Genomic DNA, 25,618 nt, shown 5'->3' with positions numbered 1-25,618 from the left:
CTGCGCGTCTCTGCGCGTTGGTTTCGCGTAAAGTGGCACTAGACCTTTCGGGGGTATTAACAATTGAATATGGGGCAGGAAGTACCTACCTAGGTATTCATAGGTTGTACAATTACGAGGTACTTCTAGTTTCGTAAATACATACTAGGTACATGATAAAGTGCGAATTGGCGTTTTGAGAAGATATCCACTGTGACATCATACTAGGTATCATTCTATCTGATCGCGCCGCGCTCCTATCATATGAATTATTCCCATTCTGAAGATTTTCAACTCTTAAGTGCGACATCATTTTGACAAGCAACCTCACCTTAAATCATCAATTCTGACCTGTGACATCCTCTTCTTTGTTTGTTTGTTCATTTGTTTGTTCATCTCATTCATTGCAAGACGATGGATACGCCAACAGTCCCAAACACTTCCCATGAGGCCACCGATGCTGGCATCGCGTCGCGACCTCGAACTCAGAGCTTGTCGCAACAGTCCGACAACTCCCAGACCGCCGCTGACTTTATTAGAGATCAGCTACAGCTTGAAGCCGATGCCCGCGAAGCCCTTCCATACGTACGTCTCCTCTGTATTGGTACTTGACAACGTGCTGACTAGCGGTTGATTAGAGCATTGAAAACTGTACCAAGCCACTTGGATCCTTGCGACAAAATGTTTTTGCATGTTTAACCTGTAATCCACCTCCCGCAAATCCTTCCGATTCTTACAATCCCGCTGGCGTATGTTATTCATGTTCAGTTCAATGTCATGGAGAACACGAATTAGTCGAGATTTTCCAGAAACGCGACTTCACCTGCGACTGTGGAACGACTCGATTCAGTCCCGAACAGAAATGCAGTCTTCGAATAAACTCGGAAACCAACACGAAAGGTGGCGTGCACTCTGAGCGACCTGACCCCAATAATAAGTACAACCAAAACTTCCGCAACCGATTCTGTTCATGTTCTATCGATTACAAGCCGCATGAACAGAAGGGTACCATGTTCCAGTGCCTAGGTCTCGGTACACACGAAACTGGCGGCTGCGGTGAAGATTGGTATCATCCTGGTTGCCTCGTCGGTCTGGGCCCTAAATGGTACGAGAAGAAGATAGAGCACATCTCAAATAAAAATGTCAACGGCAACAGCACGTTACCCACTATATCCGAGGATACGACGTTACAAGGTAGCACGAATCAACAAGTCGACGGTATTCAAGGGGGCGAGGAGGAACATGCCGTTGATGATGATGATGATGATGCACCTCTACCAGAAGGGTTTCCTACCGAGGACGCGTTCGATCATTTCCTCTGCTATAAATGTGTCGAGGCCCATCCGTGGATTAAGAGATACGCTGGCACACCTGGATTTTTACCCGCAGTATTTCTCCAAAAAGAGGAAGATGCGACGGCGCCTAAGAAACGTAAGTTGGAAGACGACGGGTCAAGTGAGAGTAGTGAACGTAGTAAGCGCATTAAGAGTGAGCCCGAGGCAACTGCTGACGCAGAGGCCGAGGTGAAGGCTGTTCCACCCATCCCTGAATCAAAGGACACCACCCCTCAAGTTAAGGAAGACGAGAAGAAAAAGGAAATAATATCTGCCGATGGGTGCAAACTAGCTTCGCTACCCCTGGCACCAATAGGCAAATTCTCATTATTTGCTACTTCGGACTTTCGCGACCGCTTCTGTCGATGCGCCTCGTGTTTCTCGGATCTCAACTGCCACCCACAGCTCCTGGAAGAGGAAGAAGCATACGAGCCTCCTCTTTCGGATTCTGGATCCGAGGGCGGCTCGACCCATGGCAGCGGCTCGTTGTATGACCGCGGCGAATCTGCCTTGAGAAATGTGGATCGTGTGCGTGCGATAGAGGGTGTGATGGCATACAATCATCTTAAAGAACGTCTCAAGCCCTTCTTCCAACAATTCGCCGAGAGTGGGAAAGCTATCGGTGCAGAGGACATCAAGGAGTACTTTGCAAAGCTCAGGGGTGATGAGCAAGCTATCAAAGACGCCGGCGAAGCTGCGAGAGACGACCACAGACAGGAGCAGAGCGGTTACTGAATAACCTAACCTGCCTGGGTAGGTAAGATAGCACGGTATTTGTCTGGAAGAGCAACGATGATATTCCAGGGGTATTCACCGGTATTTATAATTCTATTCAAATAGACATTCGTTGAAGATTAAGGGACAACTAATATCATAGGTCTCCTATTTGGTAATAATCGAATGCGTTCACATGACTGTCGCCCTTCTCTTGATATTTATAAGTGCCAAGATATGATAAGTATCATGATCGTCTTATGATCTATCTCCCTCCCTAATCGTAGATTCTTTTTATATTTACGCGAACTCCCCCTTCTTCTTTTTTCTTCTTCCTTTACTCATGGTTATTTGACATCGTTATCATAGTTCACCTCCAAACAGATTTACTCTAGCTAATCTCCCTGGCAATTTCAAAGGCCCCATACTTTTGCAATAATAGCTCTCGAGACATGATCAGTTGCCTCCGAAGCAAGCTGCGCTGCAAGTTGGGCCAAGATGAGTGCTTGGCTACCAAGGTATACTGGCGTCTTTAATCTCTGGGCCTCTTCAACAGCCTCCTGCAACTGTTGCACAAGTTCCTTAAAACCCTCACCGTCGCCTATCGACAATGGTTGTCCGCGGCAGAGCTTAATGATTTCAGGCCCAACCGTCTGAAACATCGTGCTTCCTCCGGCTGCATTTATGCAGAGGTCAAACACCTGGTCCAAATCTAAGTTGCATCTACTTGCAAAGGCGATAGTTTCCGCAGCAGAGCAGAGGTAAATCCCTTTCAATAATGCCACGACAAGCTTCAACTTCGACTCGTCGCTTTCAGCCACTCCCTTGACCGGTCCTACCTTTCCTTTTCCTTCCGTGTACAGTCTAATCAGACTACTATCGTCATCGGGACCATACCCACGGCCAAGGCCGGAAAAGTAAACTTGCTCCGCAGTACTCGTCATAGGAGTTGAAAATCCAGAGCGCCTCGCTTCAGAGGTGATGATGCCCGTATCCTTCAGGATGATAGTCAAAGCGCTAGCAACAGGCTTAAACTCGGGGTCGAGCATTCTCGGGAGCCTGTTTTCGAACATCCACGCCCACGCATCGGACCTTAGGATCTCCTGGCTTGCGGAGTGAGGATCGAGACCTAGTTGAGTGGCGAAGCCCAGCCCTTCACTCGCGGCAAGGATCTGGTTGGCCGCGAGTACCTGGTGACACATTTTCATGTTGCTTCCAGCACCGACGCCCCCATTGACAATGTATAGCTTTTTCGGATCGGACATCACCTGCAGTAGAAAGCGGCCTTTCTCGATAGCATCGTCTGAGCCCCCTGCCATGATGGATAATGTACCGTCGGCCGCTCTCGCAGCGCCTCCCGAGACCGGAGAGTCGATCAATCTAATATCGCCCCGTCCCAGCTCGGAGAGTTGCCGCTCCAGATTTTGTACGTACGCACATGGCACAGTCGAACAGAGCAAAAGCACAGCTCCTTTCGGTAATGCCGAGAGCGCCGGATTCTCGCCGTCGATGAGCACGGCCTGGGCCTGCTGAGCTGTCGCCACCATGCATACACAATAGTTGTTGTCTTTCACAGCTTCTACTGGCGTGTTTGCAATATTGCCGCCGGCCGCCCGGAACTTCTCTAGTGTCGGTTTCCAAACATCAAAACCAGTAACTTTATATCCACGCTTGACCAAGTTTGTGGCCATGCCGAAGCCCATAGCCCCTAAGCCGATGAATGAGATATTCGGCTTTGTTTCCGCCATCTTGATAGGAAGCAAGTCAGATCTAAGTGTGCCGCTTTAGAAAGACAACCAGTATCAGGAGTTCTGTCAGGACGCTCAAGTTAGGTTTCCCTCCCCCCTATAATGATTATTATTTTATTTTCCTCAGACGTAGCATCTTCCAACCAACCGGTAAGTCAAGAAAAGAAAACCGACCAAGTAACCACCCTTACTATTCGTAAAGGGTTAAGTCCACCCCCAGTGACCATATGTCCACTTTGCCGGGTATGGAGGCGGGGAATTCACTTCAGGCATTTTACTTAGTTATGTATGCCTCGGACTACTTCGTATACATTAGTACCTAGTACGCTAATAGTATGTTAAGACCTACATATGTAGTAGCATCTTACATAGTCGATGGGACCGAGATCGCTCGGTTGATAGTAGTACCGATCTACCTCTCCATCCTATGGATCATTCAATGTTGTCCTCGGTAAAATAGTTGATGGCAAAGCTAAAAGGAGCTACCCCACGTTCTTCTCCACTATTAGTATAAACGATTCCTCCATCGTGCCTCCTCTATCGTTGTGTGTAAAGATGTAAACGGGTAAAGTATGACCGTTAGTTCTCCTTGCCCCCCTTCCCCCTTTTTTTTGTCTACCATCCGCCTTCCTTCGTCGGGATATGGGTAGCTACATAAAGGTATTAGGTACTTAGGTACATCATGTACGTATTGAGGGAAAGTCCATGTTGTATTTGAATATAACTTCAATCTTCGTTTTAACTCATTCACTTACAACTTACTTACCTACCTACTTATCTACTTACTTATCTATTTACCTATTTACCTATCTATTCAACACGTTACGTTGTCATACGATAGTTGGATTTTAAGGCACTTATGAAAACGACTATACAACGACTGTTCGCGATACCAATATGTCCCGACCAGACCTATCCAAGAATCGTTCAATGGCGATTCTAAACAATGCGCGCGATGGCGGGTATGCTGTACCAGGCATGTGTTGCTACAATATTGAATCGATAATCGCCACGGTTCGCGCAGCAGAGGCGGCCAAGTCTCCGGCAATGGTCCTGCTCTTCCCTTGGGCCATAGAGTATGCCGGTGCATCTCTCGTACGTGCCGCTGCCGATGCTGCACACACAGCCAAAGTCCCGGTCAGTTTACATCTAGACCATGCCCAGACGCCGGAACTTGTTCGTCGCGCCGCCGATATTGAAGGCGCATTTGATAGCATCATGTGCGATATGAGCCACTACGAAAAAGAGGAAAACTTGGCACTCACTCGTGAGCTGGTCGCATACTGCCATGACCGGGGAATCGCAACAGAGGCCGAGCCAGGGAGGATCGAAGGTGGTGAAGATGGCGTAGCTGAAACCGCTGACTTAGAAGCTATCCTCACCACCCCGGAACAAGCCGAGGAATTTGTAGCGACCGGTATTGAGATGCTAGCGCCCGCCTTTGGGAACGTGCATGGAGAATATGGACCGCGGGGCATTCGCTTAGAATATGATCGTTTACAATCGATCAATAAGGCGGTCGGCGATAAAGTGCGTCTCGTCTTACACGGCGCCGACCCCTTCACCCAAGAAATTTTCAATAATTGCATAGAAGCCGGCGTTTCCAAAGTCAACATTAACAAGGGTATGAACAAACATTACGCCGCCGTGCAGGAAGAGATGCGTGGAAAGCCTCTCACGAGCGTCATCGAAGCGGGTACGGACAGGATGCAGGCTGCCATAGAGCAGTATATGCATTGGCTCGGCAGCGCCGGTAAGGCGTAAGTACCTACCTAGGAGGTAAGTAAGGGATGGATGTTGTGGGATGTCTCGGAATGTCTCTCGTTTAAATAAGCCAGTCTTACTGTGCTATCTTAAAAGGGATAGGAGGGAGTATGGGTAGTCCGGTCATAAATACCTAGAAGCCGAGAAGCTGACGAACGAAAATATTCATCGCCATTTAAATTAATTTATGCAAACGCCTCTTAAGCTTAAGTTTAAGACGCCCACTAGCTATTTATTCATACCGATGACTACCTACCGATATATCCATACCACAATTTACATATAATATCTACTACCAACGCAAATAATCACATACCCAACTGCAAGCCTTTTATGGCCACCATGGCGCCCCAGGCACCGGGGTCAGGAGGTAAACTCTTACTGCTATCAGCACCAATGTAAGTAGCTCTACCAAGTCTCGGCTTCAACGTCCTTGTCAGTTCGGCCCCCTTGATTGCCGCCTCGAGACCGTCCGCAAATACGCCCGAACGAAGACCCTCCGCGAACGGGATTAGTGTATCCATCACAGTCCTGTCACCAACTTTGGCCGGCGTATATCTTGTTAAATTGTCCAACGCTGCTTGGACTGCCTTAGCCCATAACTTAGGAAGTCCCTCGCTCTCGGCAATGGCTGTATTCTCTTCCAAGGCGTTGCGCATCGAGACGAAGAAGATGCCCAGTATGCCACCTAACGTGCCTCCCATCTTGCCTTCGACGATCTCTTCAAGCTCTTGGAGAACGGCAATTACGGAACCTTGAGCGGCAATCTTCTTTGAGTCTAACGCGGCGAGGAGACAGTTGGCACCCGTTTTAAGTGTCTCGCCACAATCTCCGTCGCCCATTATCGTATCCCACTTGGTTAAGTCTGGCTCCGCGACAATCAGCTGGTCGCAAGCTCCACGCAGCATTTTGTCCAAGACAGTTGGATCGATTTTAAGATCTTTAGACTCCTCTATCACCTTCTGAGGCTCTTGCGGTGGCTTTACAAACTGGTCCTGTCGAGGGCGCCGTACGGATTGAGAGCCCGTGAGAGATTCCCAGCATGTGTTAGTCCTGGCGTCAAAGAACGATTTGATTTCTTCGACCGAATATGAGCAGTTGGCAGCCGCAGCGGTCACATTGACGATTGATACCGAAAATGCTGGCGCGTTGAGGGATGTCTCCAGGAAACCGTTACTTATGCGCACCGGCTCGAGTTTCCACTGTTTCGCGAGCTGCTCGAGGAGTTCGTCCGCCAATGCGCCCATTTCAAGGTGTGACACTCCCCCAAAGTTGCTAATGAGGAGTATGGCCTCATCGCCGGCATTAAATTTCACATAACCCCTTTCGGAGTCCGTCTCATCTAGGAGGTAAGTCAATAACTGCTTAACAAGGTCCTGTGCCGACGGCGCAGGCGACAGCTTCTTGTAACCAGGTTCATTGTGAGGACCAGTTCCAATTTCCACTTCGTCGCTCCCTAACGTAGCATGCTCTGTACGGCCTGGAACATGACAGTGGTCGAGTGTGGCCGCAATCGAGACTATTTGTTGTGAGAATGAGACGCCGAGGTCGTACACCTGATCAAGAGAGCCGCCGGCGCCTGCAGCACCTCCTAAGATCTTAAGAACCCCGAGCTCTCCAGCTAGGCCGCGCCGGCCGACCAGGCTGCCTTTTCTCCCGACGGACACGTCGTCTCCACAGATGATCATCCTACATTTGTGGCCCTTCGCAATGGCCTTCTCGTTCGCCAACCCAAAGTGCAGACAGTCACCGGTATAGTTGGTGACAACTAGGATAGTTCCTTTCTCAGAAGGTACTCTATCGATAGCAGAGACTATCTGCTTTGTGCTCGGAGAAGCGAATATGTCTCCGGCTACTGAAGCAGCAAGCAGGTTTTGACCGACATATCCAGACCAGGCAGGTTCATGGCCGGAACCTCCTCCACTAATTATCGACACGTTGGACTTGTCATGGGCTGTATCGAATACCACTCGGTTGGCCTCGTCCAGGCTAAGCAACGGATTGTAAGCGATGATGCCCCTAATCGCTTTGGTGACGAGTCCATCCGAAGACTGGAAGAGGTGGCGTTTCGACATGTCCGAGGCTTCGGGATGCTATGACGCTGGATTGGGGAGGTTTGAAAGGAACTAGAGGAGGGGGGCTCTGTAGCACGATGTCTATAGTAGAACTTTTGGAGAAAGGCTTAGGCCTTCTATCACGGAGAACAAAGGTAGGTTTATCATAAGGGGATCCTAGATAGCTTTTGGTTCTATTACGTGAAAGATCAAGTTTACGGGAACTAAGGGGTTGCCGTAAGAGGTAACCACATACAGTTGATCCCAGGAGCGTATCTCTTCAGTTCACGAGACTCACATTGATATACCGGTAAGGTCGGTGTATACGCTCTATGGCCGAAATTACTTGGCACCAAGGCTCATGAGCTCGTAAATGACCATTATATTTAGGCTTCCAGGCCTTTTCCCCACGGTGCTATTGAAGTTTAGCGGTATAATTGACAGAGCCATGGTCCGCATGATTACCGAATGAGGGGTGAAAGGTATTTTACGAATAGCGATGCCGGGAGAAGAATGCGAACCATAGGGGTAAATTCAGACATTTACCATCGGATTGCCTAATCCGGTAACCCGCGAGGATATAACATAGGAGTATATCCTCCTCCCCCACTTCTGACAAACAAACGAACTTGCTAGCTTAAGATCGGAAGGGGAGTAGGTACTGTATCTTCAGCCCAATGTACCAGCAATAAGAACCGGAGGTGTCGAATAATCGGTTCTGATAGACCCCCTTTCACTCCTTGAGGATTGCCGAGTTGCTAAAGTCTGAAACTACGCCACATGAGAAGAGTCAAGAGTATAGCCGCCACTCTCATTTTCCCATCACAACCCTCCCCACTACCTAGATTCAGTCATTCAGTCAGTCAGCCAGCCATACAATGGCCGAGACCAGGTGGAAAATAGCCCTAGGCTCCGATGTAAGTTAACCAGGTCTTCCTCTGGTCAATAATTTTGGTCCCCGCGTACTCTTTGTTAATTTTATCTTACTGATAATACTAACCATGGCCCTCGGACAGGACGCTGGGGTGAATTACAAAGCCAAAATCAAAGAGGATTTCGAAAAAGATCCCCGAGTCGAGTCCGTAGTAGATGTCGGTAGTCTCTCGACAGATGACAAAACGGCATATCCACACCGAGCGGCAGCGGCAGCACAGTTAGTAGCCGACGGCAAAGTCGACAGAGCGCTGCTCATCTGTGGAACCGGACTAGGAGTCGCCATATCGGCTAATAAAATTAAAGGTGTCCGAGCAGTCACAGCTCACGATAGCTTCTCGGTAGAGCGGGCGGTCATGAGTAACAATGCCCAAGTCCTCTGTATGGGTGAAAGGGTGATAGGCTTGGAACTCGCACGCAGACTAGCCAAGGAATGGCTCGGCTATGTTTTCGATGAAAAGAGCGCAAGCGCGGCTAAGGTAGAGGCCATATCTCACCTCGAAAAGACATTGTAGGCCAGAATAGTATGCTGGGTTGGAGGTTGGAGGTCAGATGTTAGATATCAGATATCGGACGTCTACATGAAAAAGAATGAAAGGTGAAGATTGAAGTTAAAAAAGTTGGAAGATTTAGGTACCTAGTACTAGTACCTAGTAGGTACATATGTAACCTTAGAGTATTGGCAGACACGTAGTAGCGCCTGCTTATACGGATCACCTTCAAGAAATAAGAAAGCAGCTGCAACTGTTGTCTACTTGGTGACACTACCTAATAGGTGCTAGGTAGGTGGGTATTGTATGTACCTACCAACACCCACCTACCTAGTAGGTATGTAGTAGCTATAGCTGTAAAAACGAACCTTAACGATCCCGAATTACACATAGATATAGATAAATATCTTCAATATTCCCATATTCCTTTAATAGGTATATTCAATTTTTATTTTTATTTTTATCTTTATCTTTATCTTTATCTACCTTTTTAGGGGATTACTTCACTTCTTTTTCTAATCACTTAACATCCATATTAATATCTCACTAACCCCCTACTTCCCAAACAGGCTTCCCGATTCACCTCCGCTTTAGCCATGACTTCACATCCTTCGCCCCCTCGACGTCGCATCGTCGGTGTCTCCACCAAGATGTACTTCTCCGCAGCGCGGACCAGACAATACGTCCACGAGCTGCTGCAAATCATTTCTTCATCGCCGACACCACCTGGTCTCCTAGACCAACTTGACGTCTTCGTCATCCCGGACCACGTCACACTGATGTCGGTCGTGTCGCAGCTAGAAGGTACCAATATCCTCACTGGCGCCCAGGATGCCTTTTACGAGGACACAGGTGCCTACACGGGTGAGGTCTCGCCGGCTGTCCTCGCCGAGGTTGGTTGCCGTATTGTCGAGCTTGGCCATGCCGAACGCAGGCGCATCTTCGGGGAGACCGATCTCGATGCAGCGCGGAAGGCTGCCGCGGCTGCTCGGTACGGTATGATCCCGCTAGTCTGCATCGGCGAGCGAGCGAGGGAAGGTGAGGGAACGGCGGCAGCCACTACAGCAGCCATCGACGAGTGTAAGCTTCAAGTCGAAGCCGTTCTAGAAAGCCTACCCGACGACGCCGAGATTGTCCTAGCTTACGAGCCCGTCTGGGCCATAGGCGCTGCCGAGCCCGCTGGCGCCCAGCACGTAGTCGCAGTCACCCGCGAGATCAGGGCGCTTGAGTGTGTGCGGCGGCGGCGGGGAACTACGAGAATCATGTACGGCGGCAGCGCTGGCCCCGGACTATTCGAGAAGCTCAAAGACGGCGTCGACGGATTATTCCTGGGGAGATTTGCACATGACCCGGCCCAGTTCTACAGAACGATCTTGGAAATTGCTGCTACTTGATAGGAATAGGACAAGACTACACCAATAATTTTGCTCCATAAGAGGCTGTCATGAGAGTTGAGCCTATTGACAGGTAGATATCTAACGTATTTGAATGATTATGCTCGTGCTAATAATATAAGTTGCTTGTAACCTTCAATTCTATACGGCTTTTCTTTATCTCTATATATGGCCTCGAATCTGATGGGTGCTAAGGGGGGGAAGAGGTGTGAAGAAAGGGGGGGAGAGGAGAAAATAGACTGGTGGGTATCGCGTGCTAGGCCAATTAGCGACTATCAAACAGTAAATGACCCATGGTATCTTGTATCATGTCATGAGACGAGGTGGGATATATTCCGGCGCCGTGAAATGTACAAAGGAAAGCTGGGAACATGGTGTCGTCCCCTTAACGAGTCCATCTCCGCCTGCCCATTTTGCAGACCCGAGACATCGGTAATCGTTCTTCTAACTAGGTAGTGCCCACCGGCAACACACAGTAAGTTACCAAGACTGTCTGCTCTCTAGGCGACGATAAAATAAATATTGCCCATAGCTTCTAGCAAGGCTTTTTACCATCACGAAACTCCGAAAAGTGACCTATCCATCGTCGTTTACTCGTCCCACATTCAACCGTGAATTTCACACCACGACTCACCTTGGGCGAGGGGACTGCGGTGATAATCATCGTTCAGCTTATCCTTAATTAAGCACCCATTCGCTACCTCTCTTGACGAATTTATCTAGTAGCATTGCTAAGTCGGCTAACACAAAGCGGCAAATATAAAAGCCAAAAAATTCGGCCGCGTGCCTGGTGCATAGCTCGAGCCCAACCTGGGTTTTATCGGCGTGGCGCAGGCCAGGGTCATCGACTTGACGGGCGATTTGATCTGATTGAAATTAGGGGGGGAAATTCGCACCGGGAGGCCATCTAGGACACTTACCGACCGTCTGCGCAGCATCGAATAATCGCGCAAGGCTCGCCATGTAGTTCCCATACGGCCCATCAAAGTTGACCGATGTGATATCCCTCTTTGCGGGTTTGCTGCTCGGGTGGGCGCTCATAGGTAGACTTGGAATAGAACTCACTGAGCCAATGATATCCCTCTCGTTCACGCCGGGGCCGCCGCTTCCGCCGCTATTGCTCTTTGCCCCGTATGCGCTGGTCATGTTGGCTGCGGAGCCCTTGTTTCTGAGCCTTCGCCAACTGAATGTGCCTCCTTTTCCACTGACACTAGCACTTCGTGGTACTGGCGGCGCAGCCTCTGCGTCTCTCTCATCTCGAAAGGAAGTCATACCTTGAGTGCCAACCTCATGGCCAAGTTTCCGCGAGAGAGTTGCTTGGACCATCTCTAGGATATTCTCAAAGCTCTGCATTTCCTCAAGAACTGCGTCTGCATCATTACTATCCACCCTTGCTAGCTTGAGAAGAGCTGCAGTTAACAGATCGCACTGCGATATCTTATCTTCGAGGGCACGTAGTTTTACGCCCTTGACTTTCCAGGCATCACGGGGAATGAAAAGCCGGTTACTGATATACCCTCCACGTGGATGAGCAAGGGTCTGGTAAAGAGCACGCATCAGCCAGAAAGGCCGAAGCATGACGTCGGACGGACACGGTTCGAGGGGTATTGGAACATCGGGGCTGTGATGAAGATGGTGGTGATGGTAGAGCTGGTTTGGAGAATTGGTAGTGGGGGAATGAAAATCAGAGTCGAAGAGGTGCAAACCACCAATACCGCCAGTCATCCTCTCATGGAAAGCAGCGGCAAGGGGTGTAGGTAGCGCGGGAATCGTAGGCTGGCGAGACATCGAAGTGTTCGAAATTTGGTGGCTAAGAGGAGTGTTGGGTGAAAGGTCAGAATCATCAAGGTGTGAGACAGAAAACTGGCGGGTTTTGAGAGACTTCAGACTTGAAGACGAGAAATTCTTGCGTATGCCAGGTCGCGAAGAAGTTGGCGAGTCAGTCCGGAGCTCATCGGATTCCTGGGCTCCCGCCTGGATGGTTGGTGGACTTGAAGGAGCTAGAACATCTGCTGGACTAATGCCTCTAGCAGGTGACGACGGCGCGCGCATGGAAAATGGTCCAGGTCGTGTTGATGTCGCTGACAGTGCTTGTCTTTGCTGAGCAATATAACCACCGGGGGTCTTTGTTTGCAGTGCGGACGTGACGATCGACGGCGCGAGTACATTTGGTGGCTGACCGAGCTTGGAGGTCTCGATCTTGAGCTGCTTAGGATTTTGACCGGAGAGGCGACGGTTGCGCACTCCCGATGTGGGGGAAACTTGCTGGGATGGTGGCGAAGGCAGGGACGGCGGTGATGTCTTGGGAGGGAATCCTGGTGGTAGCATTTCAGTGACCGTCGATAATACCGTCGTGGCGGTTGGGGGATTTGAGCCAAACGAACTGTGCCAAGTCCGCGAGGTTATGCCGCTTGAGTCGGACTCTCTAGGAATTTTGGTTTGCGATTGTTGGGACCGCTGGTTGAAGGCGAAGTCTTCCATCACGGATCTCCTACTCATTTCGTCCAAGATACGCTCCTCCTCCTCATCTGAATCATTGGCATCGAAGAAATCACCACCAAACATTTGGGGTTTCTGGTCTATCGACAACTGCCTTTGGCGTTCTCGTTCCCTTTCCCGAGCCAATTCTATTGCGGCCTCACGCTCGGTTTGACGGACCCTTTCCTTGGCAAGCTCTACTTTGCGCATTGCGTTGACTACAACATCGTCGCTTCTGTCAAGGTTGTTGTCATCGTCATAGGCCGTTTCGTAAGAGTCCATAGGTTCATAGCCATCGTCGTATGCCGCTTCAACCGCGGCATCCAAGGCGGCATCGAACTCGGCCTCTGTATTGCCGCTAGTATGGCGAATGTGTTTCCTCCTAACTCCAATCGAAGAGTTCCTCGAATGTACCGACGATGAAGCCGAACCACCAGACTCGTCGATTGGATCCAGCCATGATGCCGATTCGTGGCTGAGATTGCGCCTATGGGTCTTCGCACCGTTTTCTACAGCCAACCGCTCAGATGGCCAAGAGAAATCCTGTCGCACAACCGGTTCGGGAGGAGTAGGCGGTTTCGCCGGAGAGAGAGGTCGTCGGGGTGATAATGGAGCAGGCACAAAGCCCGCATCCTGTGGACGGGGCAAACTGAGAGAAGGGCCTTCAAAATTTCGGCGCATCTGCGGCTTCGAGAAGGACGATTGGAGTAACCGCTGGTCCTGTACAAGGTTTGGCGAGTCTCTATCTGATTTTCCAGCTGCCGTTGCTTCCGCGGTTCCTTCGCCGCTAGCCAATTCGATCTGAGCTCCATGATATTCATCTACACCCTCCGGTCTCGCAGGAAGAGCTTTATCGGTTTGCGCGTATGCAGGCACCAACCCATCCAACTCGTCTATTCGACTTGTGTATGTGAGTCGCTATAAGAAAATGCGTTAGATCCGTGGATATGGCTATCCACCTGGTGCTACTGATTAACTTACAATTGCTTCCAACTTTCTTCTATCCTCCTCCCCACTTGTCCTCGCGAGGACTTGTTGCAATAGATCGCAGGCCTCTGAGTAAGATTCCCTAGCAGCAACGTAATTCTGAGCATTATCCAACTGAACCGCAGCGTTTGCTTTTGCTAGAGCTTTAGACAGCATAGCTTTCTGCGACGGTTTACTAGCGCGATCTCTTGTCCGAGTTGACTCGGCACTACCTCTCGCCGCAGAAGAGCGGCCCCTTACATTACGATTCCTATCCGACATAGTGTCGCGGATGACGAAGGCTGGCGGGAGTAGCGCGGGATTTCCTCTAGCAGCTGTATTCAGATGGTCGAGGTCATCCCAGAAGTGATCTAGAGGCTCGGCGGTATTGGCGCGACTCATCAAACGCGAAGGCGAGCCTGAAGGAATAGCAGACTCGGGATCTGTGTCGAGAGGGGGGAGGGATATTATAGGGGGGAGATTCGGTGGCGTGGCTGAAGAGACTGGTGGGGGCGGTGATAACGGCCGGCGATTTCTCGGTGAAGCACTCGTATCGTTAGAAGGTCGTCGCTTTGTTAGCTTCCGTGGAGGAGATTGTAGTTCCTGGCGTTTTTCTTGCCGTTGCTCTTGTTGTTGTTGTTGTTGGTGGTGGTGATGATGATGATGGGGACGAGGATCAAGATAATCGCGAATAGAATCAGAAGACAGACTAGAAGCAGTGGATGCAGACCAACGATTGAGATTTCGGAAGCCGTCGCTAGCGGCGCCAGCGCTACTAGACCGTGAATGGCGGCGCGAGTGGAGTCTTGGCGAAGTAGTTAATGGGTTGTCAAGAGCATTGATAGATGAAATTATTTTTGTGTTGGCGTTGCGAGGCGGCGGGAAAAGCGACGACGTTCTTGGCGGAGGAAGATTGGGAGAAATGGGGTTTTGATAAGTAAGGGGATAGTGAGAACCCAGATTGGAATTTGGACCTGGACCTGGACCTGGACCTAGACCTGGACTTGGACTTGGATTCGGGTTTGGATTTGGATTTAGATTTAGATTTGAATTTTGATGGGGCTTGTCTCCAGCTGGTGGATAGATATTCGGATGGAAATGGGGATGAGATTGGCTTTGACTAGCGGCGCTTTGAGTTAACGCGGTCGCAGTCGCGGTCGTACCTGCCTGAGCCGTCGATTCGATTTTTGGACCGTATCCAGCCAGCCGGACACTATTAAAAGAAGTACCACTTTCACTACTTGTAACAATCGAAATATTTATTCCATTCAACTTCCCATTTTCTTTTTCATTCCTAGCTCCGCCAATACCGCTACCAACATCACCATAAGTCCCCTTCAACCCGTGATTGTAATGGAAATTATTGCTGCTGAAATTACTTTTTATAGTGTTCGACGTGGGCGTTGATATATTACTCGGTGTATTGTACGAATTCGATAATGTCGGTAGCGACAAATGTAGTAGCTGCTGCTGCTGCTGCTGTTGAAGTTGAAGTTGTTGTTGCAGTAATTGTTGTCTTTGGCGTTGATAATGTTGTGATGGAGCAGAAAGTAATGGTGGTGACGGCGATTGGAGTCGTGATGTTGCGGTTGGTATTGACGGCTGGGGTGGCATCATGCTTCCATACCGATACCCTCCTCCACTAACTGGGTAGTAGCAAGAACTACAAGAACCACAGAACAGCGGAAACAGGCGTCTTGTGCTATGACTCTCGCCAAAAGGAGGTATCGCTCTGATGATCCCGTAGTAAAATAGGTAACGTGCGGGTATGGATGTACTGTATGAAGTAATATAACGTGAATAGGGTCAATACAACAAAACGCTTTACGATCCAACTCTTTTAAGACAACCCTCCAGAGTCCTTCTTTTGAATATCGTCAATTAAGAGCGCATGAAGCATCTCTACAAAATCTATATGATTGAATGAATTAAAAATGCTCTTAAATCTGTTCAGCACCTGTTTCAACGTGAAAAAAAACAGGAACCTGTTACTCCTTTTTTTTTCTTGTTTGAATTGATGCTCCTTTCGCGGCTAATCAGATTCTTTTAACAAGCACATGTACATTTGTACATTCTGAGCTAGCGCAGCTTAGCTTCAGGGGCTCCAAGTACATGGGTAAGAATATGGACCAATCAAGGCTTTTAATAGGCTTGCCATCCTTGTAATATTTCAACGTAATACTAGGTACATAATTAGTATATATTATTATTAGGTACATAAGATGTCTTGCGGGCACCTTCAAACCAGTAGATCTCAAAATTAGATCGTCTCGTTAATAATTCAAGTACTTATACCTAGGTAGTATAGGTGTAGGTGCTTCAGAGCGCTTCCACGGTTTACTTGGTACTAGGTACATAGGGTATGTTAAACCTTTGGAATTACTAAGGCTATGTACGGTGCCTATAAAATATAATAATACCAATACTTAGGTAAGTACTTGGATACATATCTAAAGCCAAGAACTTTAAGGTTTCAAACACAATTTGTTTCAAGCTTCGTAATCCTCCAAGTATAATCTTCATATACACTTACGAATCCGAATCCTCAAGGGAAATGCATCACAATAACGTCGAATTTCTTCCTCTCGCCGTTTTTCAACTTCTTTAATATGCATTGTAAACCACTTTAGACGATACCTAGTAAAGCGAATGCTTATGCTGTTGGTATGAGAAGAGTTTCTTGGTTCATTGAAAATATCACAATAAGGATCAATTATGTATAACTTCTCAGGAGGCATTGCACGGGAACGACGACGTTAAACCGCAGAAGAGAAACTATGAGTATGTTGTCGAAATATATTAACCTAGCTACTCAGCATGTAGCAGTAAATTCATCGGAGGAGGCAATAGGGAGCTTTCTGAGTGCGGAGGAAGCGATTCGAAGTCTAGCAATTCATCTACCTCTACTTATGAATTATCTGCATAATCGTAAGAATGCCCTAACCGCAAAATATCCGTCGCGTAGACCGCGGTAATTCACGTCGATCTACAGAGATAATATCATCTTTGCGACCGATCTTGCGAGTCCCTAACGTCTCTTCCCCTAACTTCTCGACTAGGACCCCTTTTTGTATATTTTTTTTTTTACTATTTTTTATATACAACACGGTCGCGCATTGGACTACCGAGTCTAGCGAAGTCTGTAATCAGCTGTGTAGACAGCCTACTCAAAGACGGCACAATCTCAATAATAACGTAAGATTGCTGATGGCGTGTTCCTCTTGCAATATAACAGCTTCCGTTGCCCCTTCAGTTAGCGAAAACGGCTCAAGAGGACCACGTACAGTATTCTCGAACTGGGTTTTTCGCGAGGATACTAATGTCGAAAATTGAATATCGTCGGGATTCGACACGACGCTGTACTGCATACGAACGTCGTCAGTTGGAACTAACCCAGCCGTCTTGCGCATCTTCTGCACACGTGTCATAACATCACGTGCAATTCCATCGTCGATAAGTTCTGGATGCGATGCCGTGTCTAAGAGGACGATCATGTCGTCTGAGAAGGCCGGCTCGTACTGAACACCTTCGTCCTTAACTATGTCCGGATTATCCTTGGCTACAACTCGCACGATGCTAAGATCGCTACCCTCAAGCTCGATCCCCTGAATTGTTATTTTCTTATCTTTCAAGTACTGTCTGAGTTGCTCTTGTGTGAGACTCGGTAGAGCCTTGCGGACGACTTGAGCATCGCGCTTCAACTTCTTGCCCAAAATCGGCCAATCTACTCGGGCCTCGAGGTGAATGCCATATCGTTCCTCGTCATTCGTCAGGACTATGTCCCTAATGTTAAGTTCCTCTTTGACGTATATCTGCAGCTCTTCAATGTCGCTAAGCTGCTGTGCGTCGGCAATAACTACTAGAGTGAGCAGCGGCGTCTTTAGTGGAATTGTCTTGCGCTCTCTCGCTGTTCTCGCGAGTTGAATCACCTTCTGCATTGCAGATACTTTTCTTTGGATTACCTCGTCGAAGAGGGACTCTTGTGCGGTCGGGAACGGAAGGAAATGCACGCTCTTCGTATTCGGGAACCCTGACAGTGCATCGCCGAGATATGGCTGTAGAAGACGATAGATATGCTCCGTTATGAATGGGGTGAAGGGTGCCAAAGCTCGTACAAGCGTGAATAGTACTTGGCAGAGCGTATCCAGAGCTGCCTTAGTATCGTCAACTTCGAGACCAGCAGCACCCTTAAGCCTCTTGCGATTGAAACGGATGTACCAGTTCGTTAGATTATCAATAACCTGAAGTAGACGAGGCACGACGGTGTATAGACGGTAACCTATTAAGTTAGCTAAAGATAAAGACGGGATGGGCAGTAGACTCACCGGCCATCTCTTGGTCGATGAACTGGAGCATGCTCTGGCAGTCAGCAAGAATCCACCGATCCATGACGTTTGTCGTCTTCGGGAACTGAGCAACGAAATCATCTCCGGTTGTCTTCTTAAATAGGATTGTCTGCTCGAAGAAAAAGCGATAGCTATTCCACAAGGGCAAAAGCACCTTGGCAATGATCTCCTTAACTCCCGACTCCTTAAAGCGTAAGGGTTCCCCACGGACAACAGGAGAGTTGATGAGATAAAGTCGCAATGCGTCAGACCCATACTGGTCGATAACATTTTTAGGGTCTGGGTAGTTCTTCAGACTTTTCGACATCTTCTTGCCATCTTCCGCCAAGACCAGGCCATTGACGATAACCGCCTTGAATGGAGAGACGCCAAAAAGCTTGTTTCCTAAAACACTCAGTGTGTAAAACCAACCACCTAAATCCAGTTAGCGACAATTATACATTAGACTTGCGTCTAGATTAAGAGGATATGGGGTGCGAGGGTGATGCTTACGGGTTTGGTCAAGTCCCTCGGCGATGAAATCAGCGGGGAAATTTCCGCCTTCGAACCCTTTCGAGTTTTCGAAGGGATAATGGTTAGACGCATATGGCATGCTTCCAGACTCAAACCAGCAATCGAAGACTTCGTCAACGCGGCGAAGCTGGCCCTTTCCTTTCTTGGAAGGGATCGTGATCCCGTCAATCTTGTCTCTGTGAATATCATCTATGGTGCCCGTATATCCGCTCAGCTCTTTAAGCTCGGCAATGCTCCCCACGCAGACAACTTCTTCGTAGTCATCGCTAACCCACAGTGGTAGCGGAGTGCCCCAGTATCGATTCCGGGCAATATTCCAGTCGTGTGCATTGGCGATCCAGTTTGCAAACCGCTTCTCCTTTACAAACGAGGGAACCCATGTAGTCGATTCAAGGTTGGAGAGCATGTCCGGTATAGAGTTGGTAACACGGATAAACCACGAGGATACAGCCTTCCTGATGAGCTGTGTATCAGACCGCCAGCAAAACTTGTCCACGTGAGATACTTGCGTAGCGAGCAGGAGACGACCTGTTTCTTTAAGATCCTTTACGATCGCCTTGTCCGCGGATTTAACATGTTGCCCGGCGTAATCAGTCACCTCGGCCGTGAAAAGACCTTTATCATCTACCGGACACGGGGGCAAGCGCTTTGGATGTATGAAACCGGCGGCGACCGCTGCATCGTAATCCTCCTGACCGAAGGCGGGAGCTTGATGTACGAGACCAGTGCCTTCGTCTGCTTCAACATAATCGGCGCCTATGACCTGGAAGCAGTCGGCAAACTGATCGGCGAAATAACGAAACAAAGGCTCGTACTTCCACCCGATCATCTCCTTTCCCTCAAGCTTTCCCAAAATCTTATATTTTGCCTTCTTCTTGTCCTTGTAGAGCATAGAAAGGCCACTCTCCAGGAGTATATATTGCTTCCCCGAAGCCTCATCTAGAATCTCGACGTACTCGAACTCCGGGTGGACAGCAATGAGAAGGTTTGAAGGCAAGGTCCACGGTGTGGTAGTGTAGATTATCAAGGAAGAATCTCTGCCTATGACGGGGAATGCTACTAAAAGAGCTGGATCTTGAGTCGTCTTCTCGTTTTGCTTAGATTCCATATGGCTTAAGGGAGTGCAGAGGGCGGTCGAAAAAGGCATAATCTGATAGGCGCGGTATACCTGATCCTTGTCGAAAAGCTGCTTGAAAACCCACCAGCAAGATTCCATGAACTTGACATCCATAGATTTGTAGTCTTCACGTCAAACTATTAATTAATGCTATGCAATATTAAACCAATGCAAGGAACGATTATCGGTCTCACCATTGTCAAAATCTATCCATCGACCTAGACGCTCGATTGTCTGTCTCCACTCGGCCGCATATCTCATGACAATTGCGCGGCATTCAGCATTGTATTTCTCGATACCCATCTTCAAGACAGCATCACGACCGGAGACACCCAGTGTCTTATCGATCTCATATTCAATGGGTAGGCCATGCGTATCCCAGCCGAATCGCCTGACGACATGATAGCCCTTCATGGACCAGTATCGAGGGATGATGTCTTTGATTGTGGAGGTAAGGAGATGACCATAATGAGGGAGACCGGTTGCGAAAGGGGGGCCATCGTAGAAAGTGAAGCGCTCACAGTCTTCGGTAAGTTTGAGTTGGGTTTGGAAGGCATCAACCTCGCGCCAAAATCGCACGATCTCTTCCTCTTCCTGTGGAAAGTTGATACTCATCTTAACGAACTGTAGTAGCCGCCAAAGATAAGAAATATCAGAGTAAACCTTGAACTTGACCAGTTCGATGGGTTAAGAATCGGAGACTAGAAAAATAGTACCCCGCCAAAAATGCGAATGAGTCAAAGTAAAAACGGCTTAGTTAAGATTTTTAAGCGCGGGGTAATGTTCGAACATCGAAATGCCCAAGCTTTATCTCAGGTGGCCTTAGCTTCCGTACGTTATAAAAGTGCCCGGAGCTCCAAGGGTTATTATGTCACAACGAAATTTATTTCAAGTGGCTTAAAACTAATACGCAACGGGCAATATGAATCGTTTAACCACTGCCCCGTAAACCCACATATTATTACGAAGCTTTTTTAATGAAAACTTTTCACTTAATTTAATTATTATAAATTTAATAAATGATCGTTATTATTTTACGCGTTTTAACGCGTTTTAACGTATTTAATATTTAAAATAATAATTTTAAAAAAAATTAATATTAAATTTATAATATATTTTAATTAAAATAATATTATTTACGTTATATATTTTACGTTAATTATTACGTTATATAAAGCCGGAAAAACGCCGGCGAAATATATATATATTATTTTATATAAATTAAATAAACGTTTATATATTTTAATTTTTTTAATTTAAATATTTAATTTATTATTTTATAATAAAAATAAATTTAAAAATTAATTAATTAATATTATTTAATTAATTTTTTAAAACGTTTTCGATTAAAATAAATTAAAAAATCGCGATTAAAATTAAAATAAATTAAAATTAATTTAAATTAATTAAAATAAATATTTTTTTAATTTTAAATTTTATAATTAAATTTAAATTTAAAAATTTATAAATTAAATAATAAAAAATAATATAAAATTTTTAAATTAAATTAAATTTAAAAAATTTAAATATTAAATTAATATAATTAAAAACATTTAAATTAATTAAATATAAAATAATATTTTAATATAATTTAAAACGTATTTAAATTAATGTTAAAAATTTTTTAATATAACGCGCGAATTAACGAAAATTATATAACGTAAATAATAATATTTTTTAATTATATTTATAATATTAATTATATTATAACGAAAACGTATTTTTAAACGATATTAATTTTATTATATAAAATTTTATATAAATTAAAATATTTTTAAAAAATTCGTTTAAATATTAAATTAAAACGTGGTAATTTTACGTTATAAAAATATAAGTTATAAATCGTGAAATTTTTAAATACGTTTTCGTAAATTTTAAAAATAAAACATTATTATAATAAATTATTAATTATAAATAAACATTAATGTAAAAAATATATATAATAATATAAATATTAAAAAAAATGGTAAAATTTAAAATGAAAAATTTTAACGAACTTTTATAAAAAGTTTATTAATAAATGATTAATTAATATAATAACGTGAAATTTATATTAAAAAAATAAAACATTATATTACGATTTAATTTTTTTTAAATTTTATATTAATTATTTTTAATAAATAAAATTAATATAAAAAATATCTTAAATAATTAAATAAATAAATTAAAATATATTTCGAAAAAGTTTTTTTTATAAGTATAAATTTTTTTAATTAATAATATATTTTTTTAAATTAAGTTTTATAAAATTTTTATAATATATTTTATAATGTTTTTTTATTAAATGTTTTTATATAATAATAAGTTTCGGTTTATAATAATTAATTTTTTTTTAAGTTAAATATTTTTTAATCGTAAATGTTTTAAATTTTCCAATTTATAAGAAAACTTAATTAAAAACGTAATTCGATAATTTTTTAATTATTATTTAATTATATATACGGCGTGGAATTTTTTTTTTTATATTTTATTTTATCGATTAAAAAGTTCGAATAATATTTATAATTAAAATTAATTAAATTAAAAAAGTTTCGTTTTAATAATAATAATAATTTAAAAATTAACGGGTTAAAATATTCGATTTTAAGTTTTTTTATAAAAAGTTATATTAAGGATGAAAATTAAAATGTTTTTTTTATAGTTTTTTTTTTATAAATCGTATTATTTTTTTTTAAAATATTTCGTTTTTAATTATATATAATTAATATTTTAAATATATTAAATATTAAATTTATTTTTTTTAATATATAATTTTAAATAATTTTTTTTTAAATAATTTTAAAATTATAAAAATTTACGAAATAATAAAATCATTATAAATTTAACTTAATATTTATAATTTTATGTATTTTTTTATTTAATTTCGTTTATTTAAATAAGTTAAATAATATTTTAAAAATATATATTTTTAAGATCGAATTTTTTTTAAACGTTCGTTAATTAATTAAAAGTAATGTTATTTACGTTATATGGTTTTTATTAATTACCGCATTATATTTCGTTTAAGTTTAACTTTATTTACGCGTTTCGTTAATAATATACGCGATATTTTTAATTTTTAAAAAGTATATTTTTATACGTTAATTAATTTATATTTACTTTTTTAAATTTATATGTATATAAATTTATATATGTTTAAATAAAAATTATTTTATAATTATTTTTTTTTATTTAAAAAATGTTTATATTTTATAATATTTTTTTTCGTTATAAACTTTTTTTTTTATAACTTTATTTTTTATTTTTATTTATTTAATAAAGTATATATTATTATTTTTAAATTTACATGTTTATTTTAAATTTATTTAAGGGAGGATTTTGAAAAGGCTTTCTTTCATTAAATATGGAACTTTTATATAAATTATTATAATAACATGTTAAAAATTATAATTACGGTATTTATCGCGCGAACGAAGGTAATTATAAATATAACACGATACGATATTTTATTATTTATTATATTAGGGATAAAGTAAGGTTTTTTTAAGCATTAAGCTTTTAAAAAGTTTATTATAATAAAAAATTCGAATGTATTTAAAGGAGATTTATATTTTATATAAATTATAATAACGGTTAAGTTTTTCGTTTATATATAATTAATAATAAACATTACGATTATTCCGTTAATTTTATATTTTATAGCGATTTTATTTATTAAAGATTTACGTAAAAATATAAACGTTATATTAAAGGTTTATATAAAACCGGTATTCGAATTATATAAATTTTAAAATTATTAAAAGTAATTTTTCTTAATATAATAGTAATAAAAAAAGATATTAATAATTACGTAATTTACTTTCGTAAAAAATTATTTAACGGTTTTTTTTTTATTTAAACGTTCGTAAAAAAACTTGTTTAAAACGAAAATTTTAATATTTTTTAAAGTAAAATTAAATTGAAATAAAATGGCTTAAATTATTTATAACGTGCTTTTTAAGCGTATAACGAAAGTAAGGGTTTTATGAAATTTTTTTTCTATATTATATTTTTCGATTATATTTATAAAATTAATAAATATTAAATGTTTTTTTTAAATATTATTAATATTATAAATAAAAATATTACTTTTAATATTACTTTCGTAATATTTTTAAATAAATCGTAAAAAAATTACGATTAAGTTTTAATTAAATTTAAAATGTTATTTAATGTTTTAAATATTAAACTACCGGAAATTATTATATTAAATTATTAAAAATTATTTCGGCGAGCCGTTATAAATTAATTACCGGATACGTAGTTAATTATTTATATTTTTTATATTAATAAAAACGTTTATTTTTAAGTTATAAAAAAATGGTAAGTTGTTAATAACGAAAAAGAAAAAAAAAAAAAAAAGAAAAAGATCGACCCGTGGTAATAAGCGCGGAAAAATAAAAAAAAATTAATATATAACGTTAACTTAAAAAGTATAATAATTTAAATACGATAAATCGTGTAAATTTACGTTAATTAAATAATTATACGAATAAATTAATAAAATAATTAAAAATTTTATTTAATAAAATTCTTTATATTCGTAATGGCGTTTTATTTTTATAAATATATATAATTTATTTTAATAATAAGAATAAATTTAACGACGTATAAAATCGTATAAATAAAAAATTCGGTAAAAATTAACTCGTAATATTATTATATTTACGAATTAAATATATATTTTTTAAAATATAATAAGTAAATTATTATACGTTTCGATATTTTAATTTTAAATTACGAATAATTTTTCTTATAAAATTTAATAATAATAATATTAAAAAGCTTTTAAAATTAAAAAATAAAACCGATTTTATTAAATTTTATAACGCGTTAAAAAAATTGATCGATAAATAGCATAAAAACTTTTAAAAAAGGATAAAATAAAAAACCGTAAAAATCCGTTAAAATTATTTAAAAATTAAATAAATTAAAAATATTATACGATATTATACCCGGAAAGTATTTTAATTAATATTATTATAATATTAAATTATTATTAAATATTTATTTATACGAGTTAACTTAATCTCGTAAAGATTATTTTTTTACCATTATATTATATGGGATTAATACGGTTTATTTTATTATTATAAAATTCATGTACGAATTAATATAACGAACGATAATTTTAAAATAAATAATATTTTTAACGAAAAAATCTACCTTTAATAAAATATAAGAAAAAACTTAATAAATAATTAAATCGATTTCGTATATATTTTAAATATCGGCGATAATATAATTTTAATATTTATTAAAAATAAAGTTAAACTTTTATTACGGATTCGCGAATCGTATGTTACGAAACCGCATAAATAATTAAATAATATACTTTAAAGTTTTTTTAAAACTACCGGTTTAAAAAGTTTTAACATTTATAAACGACGAGAATTATATTTTAAATTATATTATTTTTTATTAATACGCGACGCGTTATAATAAAAGTTTATTATTATTAATAATAACGATAGCGATAATAACGATAATAACGTTAATGGAAAAAACTTAACTTTATAATAAAGTTAAAACCTCTTATAATAATTAAAACGAAATTTCGATAAATTACGTAAAGTAGTTTCGTTTTAAAAAACGATATTATAACTTAAAAAAAACCCCGGAAAACCACGTAAAAAAGCTTTAATACTTAATATAAAAAATAAATTAAAACGGCGTTATAAAAAATTTCGTAAAAATATTTAATAAAAAATATAATCGTTAAAAAAGTTTAATAAATATATTAATAAAAATTTAAAATTTAACGAACTTATTTATTTATATATTTATTTTAAACGAAACTTTAAAATA

The 25,618-nt window shown here is 41.8% G+C and overlaps 8 protein-coding genes across 8 annotated transcripts; 4 read left to right on the top strand and 4 right to left on the bottom strand.

The window, feature by feature from the left end:
• Positions 1-246: 246 nt before the first annotated feature.
• On the top strand, positions 247-2,182 carry GGS22DRAFT_81077 (putative zinc finger in N-recognin-domain-containing protein). The gene is made up of 2 exons (XM_047968160.1): positions 247-564; positions 618-2,182. The coding sequence occupies exons 1-2, from the start codon at positions 394-396 to the stop codon at positions 2,046-2,048; spliced, it is 1,602 nt and encodes a 533-aa protein (XP_047814457.1). The 5' UTR covers positions 247-393; the 3' UTR covers positions 2,049-2,182.
• A 6-nt stretch (positions 2,183-2,188) lies between these two features.
• GGS22DRAFT_174364 (NAD binding domain of 6-phosphogluconate dehydrogenase-domain-containing protein) lies at positions 2,189-4,223 on the bottom strand. Its single transcript, XM_047963077.1, has 2 exons — positions 4,125-4,223; positions 2,189-4,076 (listed from the first exon to the last, which is right to left on the bottom strand). The coding sequence occupies exon 2, from the start codon at positions 3,773-3,775 to the stop codon at positions 2,441-2,443; it is 1,335 nt and encodes a 444-aa protein (XP_047814456.1). The 5' UTR covers positions 3,776-4,076; positions 4,125-4,223; the 3' UTR covers positions 2,189-2,440.
• Positions 4,224-4,332: 109 nt separating this feature from the next.
• On the top strand, positions 4,333-5,693 carry GGS22DRAFT_81060 (aldolase). Its single transcript, XM_047968158.1, has one exon. The coding sequence runs from the start codon at positions 4,673-4,675 to the stop codon at positions 5,537-5,539; it is 867 nt and encodes a 288-aa protein (XP_047814455.1). The 5' UTR covers positions 4,333-4,672; the 3' UTR covers positions 5,540-5,693.
• GGS22DRAFT_81059 (glycerone kinase) lies at positions 5,694-7,954 on the bottom strand. Its single transcript, XM_047968157.1, has one exon. The coding sequence runs from the start codon at positions 7,612-7,614 to the stop codon at positions 5,848-5,850; it is 1,767 nt and encodes a 588-aa protein (XP_047814454.1). The 5' UTR covers positions 7,615-7,954; the 3' UTR covers positions 5,694-5,847.
• Positions 7,948-9,300, top strand: GGS22DRAFT_174361 (ribose-5-phosphate isomerase B). The gene is made up of 2 exons (XM_047963076.1): positions 7,948-8,510; positions 8,610-9,300. Exons 1-2 carry the CDS (start codon positions 8,472-8,474, stop codon positions 9,039-9,041), a joined length of 471 nt encoding a protein of 156 aa, XP_047814453.1. The 5' UTR covers positions 7,948-8,471; the 3' UTR covers positions 9,042-9,300.
• Positions 9,301-9,378: 78 nt separating this feature from the next.
• On the top strand, positions 9,379-10,488 carry GGS22DRAFT_174360 (Triosephosphate isomerase). Its single transcript, XM_047963075.1, has one exon. It carries the CDS (start codon positions 9,614-9,616, stop codon positions 10,409-10,411), a length of 798 nt encoding a protein of 265 aa, XP_047814452.1. The 5' UTR covers positions 9,379-9,613; the 3' UTR covers positions 10,412-10,488.
• A 601-nt stretch (positions 10,489-11,089) lies between these two features.
• On the bottom strand, positions 11,090-14,032 carry GGS22DRAFT_182144 (uncharacterized protein; the record flags this gene model as incomplete). The annotated part of the gene is made up of 3 exons (XM_047963935.1): positions 11,090-11,277; positions 11,332-13,807; positions 13,871-14,032. 3 exons carry the CDS (start codon positions 14,030-14,032, stop codon positions 11,090-11,092), a joined length of 2,826 nt encoding a protein of 941 aa, XP_047814451.1.
• A 2,775-nt stretch (positions 14,033-16,807) lies between these two features.
• Positions 16,808-20,681, bottom strand: GGS22DRAFT_81030 (isoleucyl-tRNA synthetase). The gene is made up of 4 exons (XM_047968156.1): positions 20,026-20,681; positions 18,694-19,956; positions 18,181-18,615; positions 16,808-18,134 (listed from the first exon to the last, which is right to left on the bottom strand). The coding sequence occupies exons 1-4, from the start codon at positions 20,444-20,446 to the stop codon at positions 17,023-17,025; spliced, it is 3,231 nt and encodes a 1,076-aa protein (XP_047814450.1). The 5' UTR covers positions 20,447-20,681; the 3' UTR covers positions 16,808-17,022.
• Positions 20,682-25,618: the final 4,937 nt, after the last annotated feature.

The sequence above is a fragment of the Annulohypoxylon maeteangense genome (genome assembly GCF_022496945.1).
Source record: "Annulohypoxylon maeteangense strain CBS 123835 unplaced genomic scaffold GGS22scaffold_24, whole genome shotgun sequence".
Taxonomy (NCBI): Eukaryota; Fungi; Ascomycota; class Sordariomycetes; order Xylariales; family Hypoxylaceae; genus Annulohypoxylon; species Annulohypoxylon maeteangense.
This window is presented reverse-complemented; position numbering and strand designations above follow the sequence as displayed.

Bases quoted from the DNA above. Each gene is read 5' to 3' on its own strand.
- GGS22DRAFT_81030 (XM_047968156.1), bottom strand. From the start codon at position 20,446: ATGAGTATCAACTTTCCACAGGAAGAGGAAGAGATCGTGCGATTTTGG. The intron at 19,957-20,025 runs GTGAGACCGATA...TTTGACGTGAAG, and splicing joins ATGGATAGATTTTGACAATG to ACTACAAATCTATGGATGTC. The intron at 18,616-18,693 runs GTAAGCATCACC...AACTGGATTTAG, and splicing joins CGAGGGACTTGACCAAACCC to GTGGTTGGTTTTACACACTG.
- GGS22DRAFT_174364 (XM_047963077.1), bottom strand. From the start codon at position 3,775: ATGGCGGAAACAAAGCCGAATATCTCATTCATCGGCTTAGGGGCTATG.
- GGS22DRAFT_81060 (XM_047968158.1), top strand. From the start codon at position 4,673: ATGTCCCGACCAGACCTATCCAAGAATCGTTCAATGGCGATTCTAAAC.
- GGS22DRAFT_81077 (XM_047968160.1), top strand. From the start codon at position 394: ATGGATACGCCAACAGTCCCAAACACTTCCCATGAGGCCACCGATGCT. The intron at 565-617 runs GTACGTCTCCTC...GCGGTTGATTAG, and splicing joins CCCGCGAAGCCCTTCCATAC to AGCATTGAAAACTGTACCAA.
- GGS22DRAFT_174360 (XM_047963075.1), top strand. From the start codon at position 9,614: ATGACTTCACATCCTTCGCCCCCTCGACGTCGCATCGTCGGTGTCTCC.
- GGS22DRAFT_81059 (XM_047968157.1), bottom strand. From the start codon at position 7,614: ATGTCGAAACGCCACCTCTTCCAGTCTTCGGATGGACTCGTCACCAAA.
- GGS22DRAFT_174361 (XM_047963076.1), top strand. From the start codon at position 8,472: ATGGCCGAGACCAGGTGGAAAATAGCCCTAGGCTCCGAT. The intron at 8,511-8,609 runs GTAAGTTAACCA...GCCCTCGGACAG, and splicing joins AAATAGCCCTAGGCTCCGAT to GACGCTGGGGTGAATTACAA.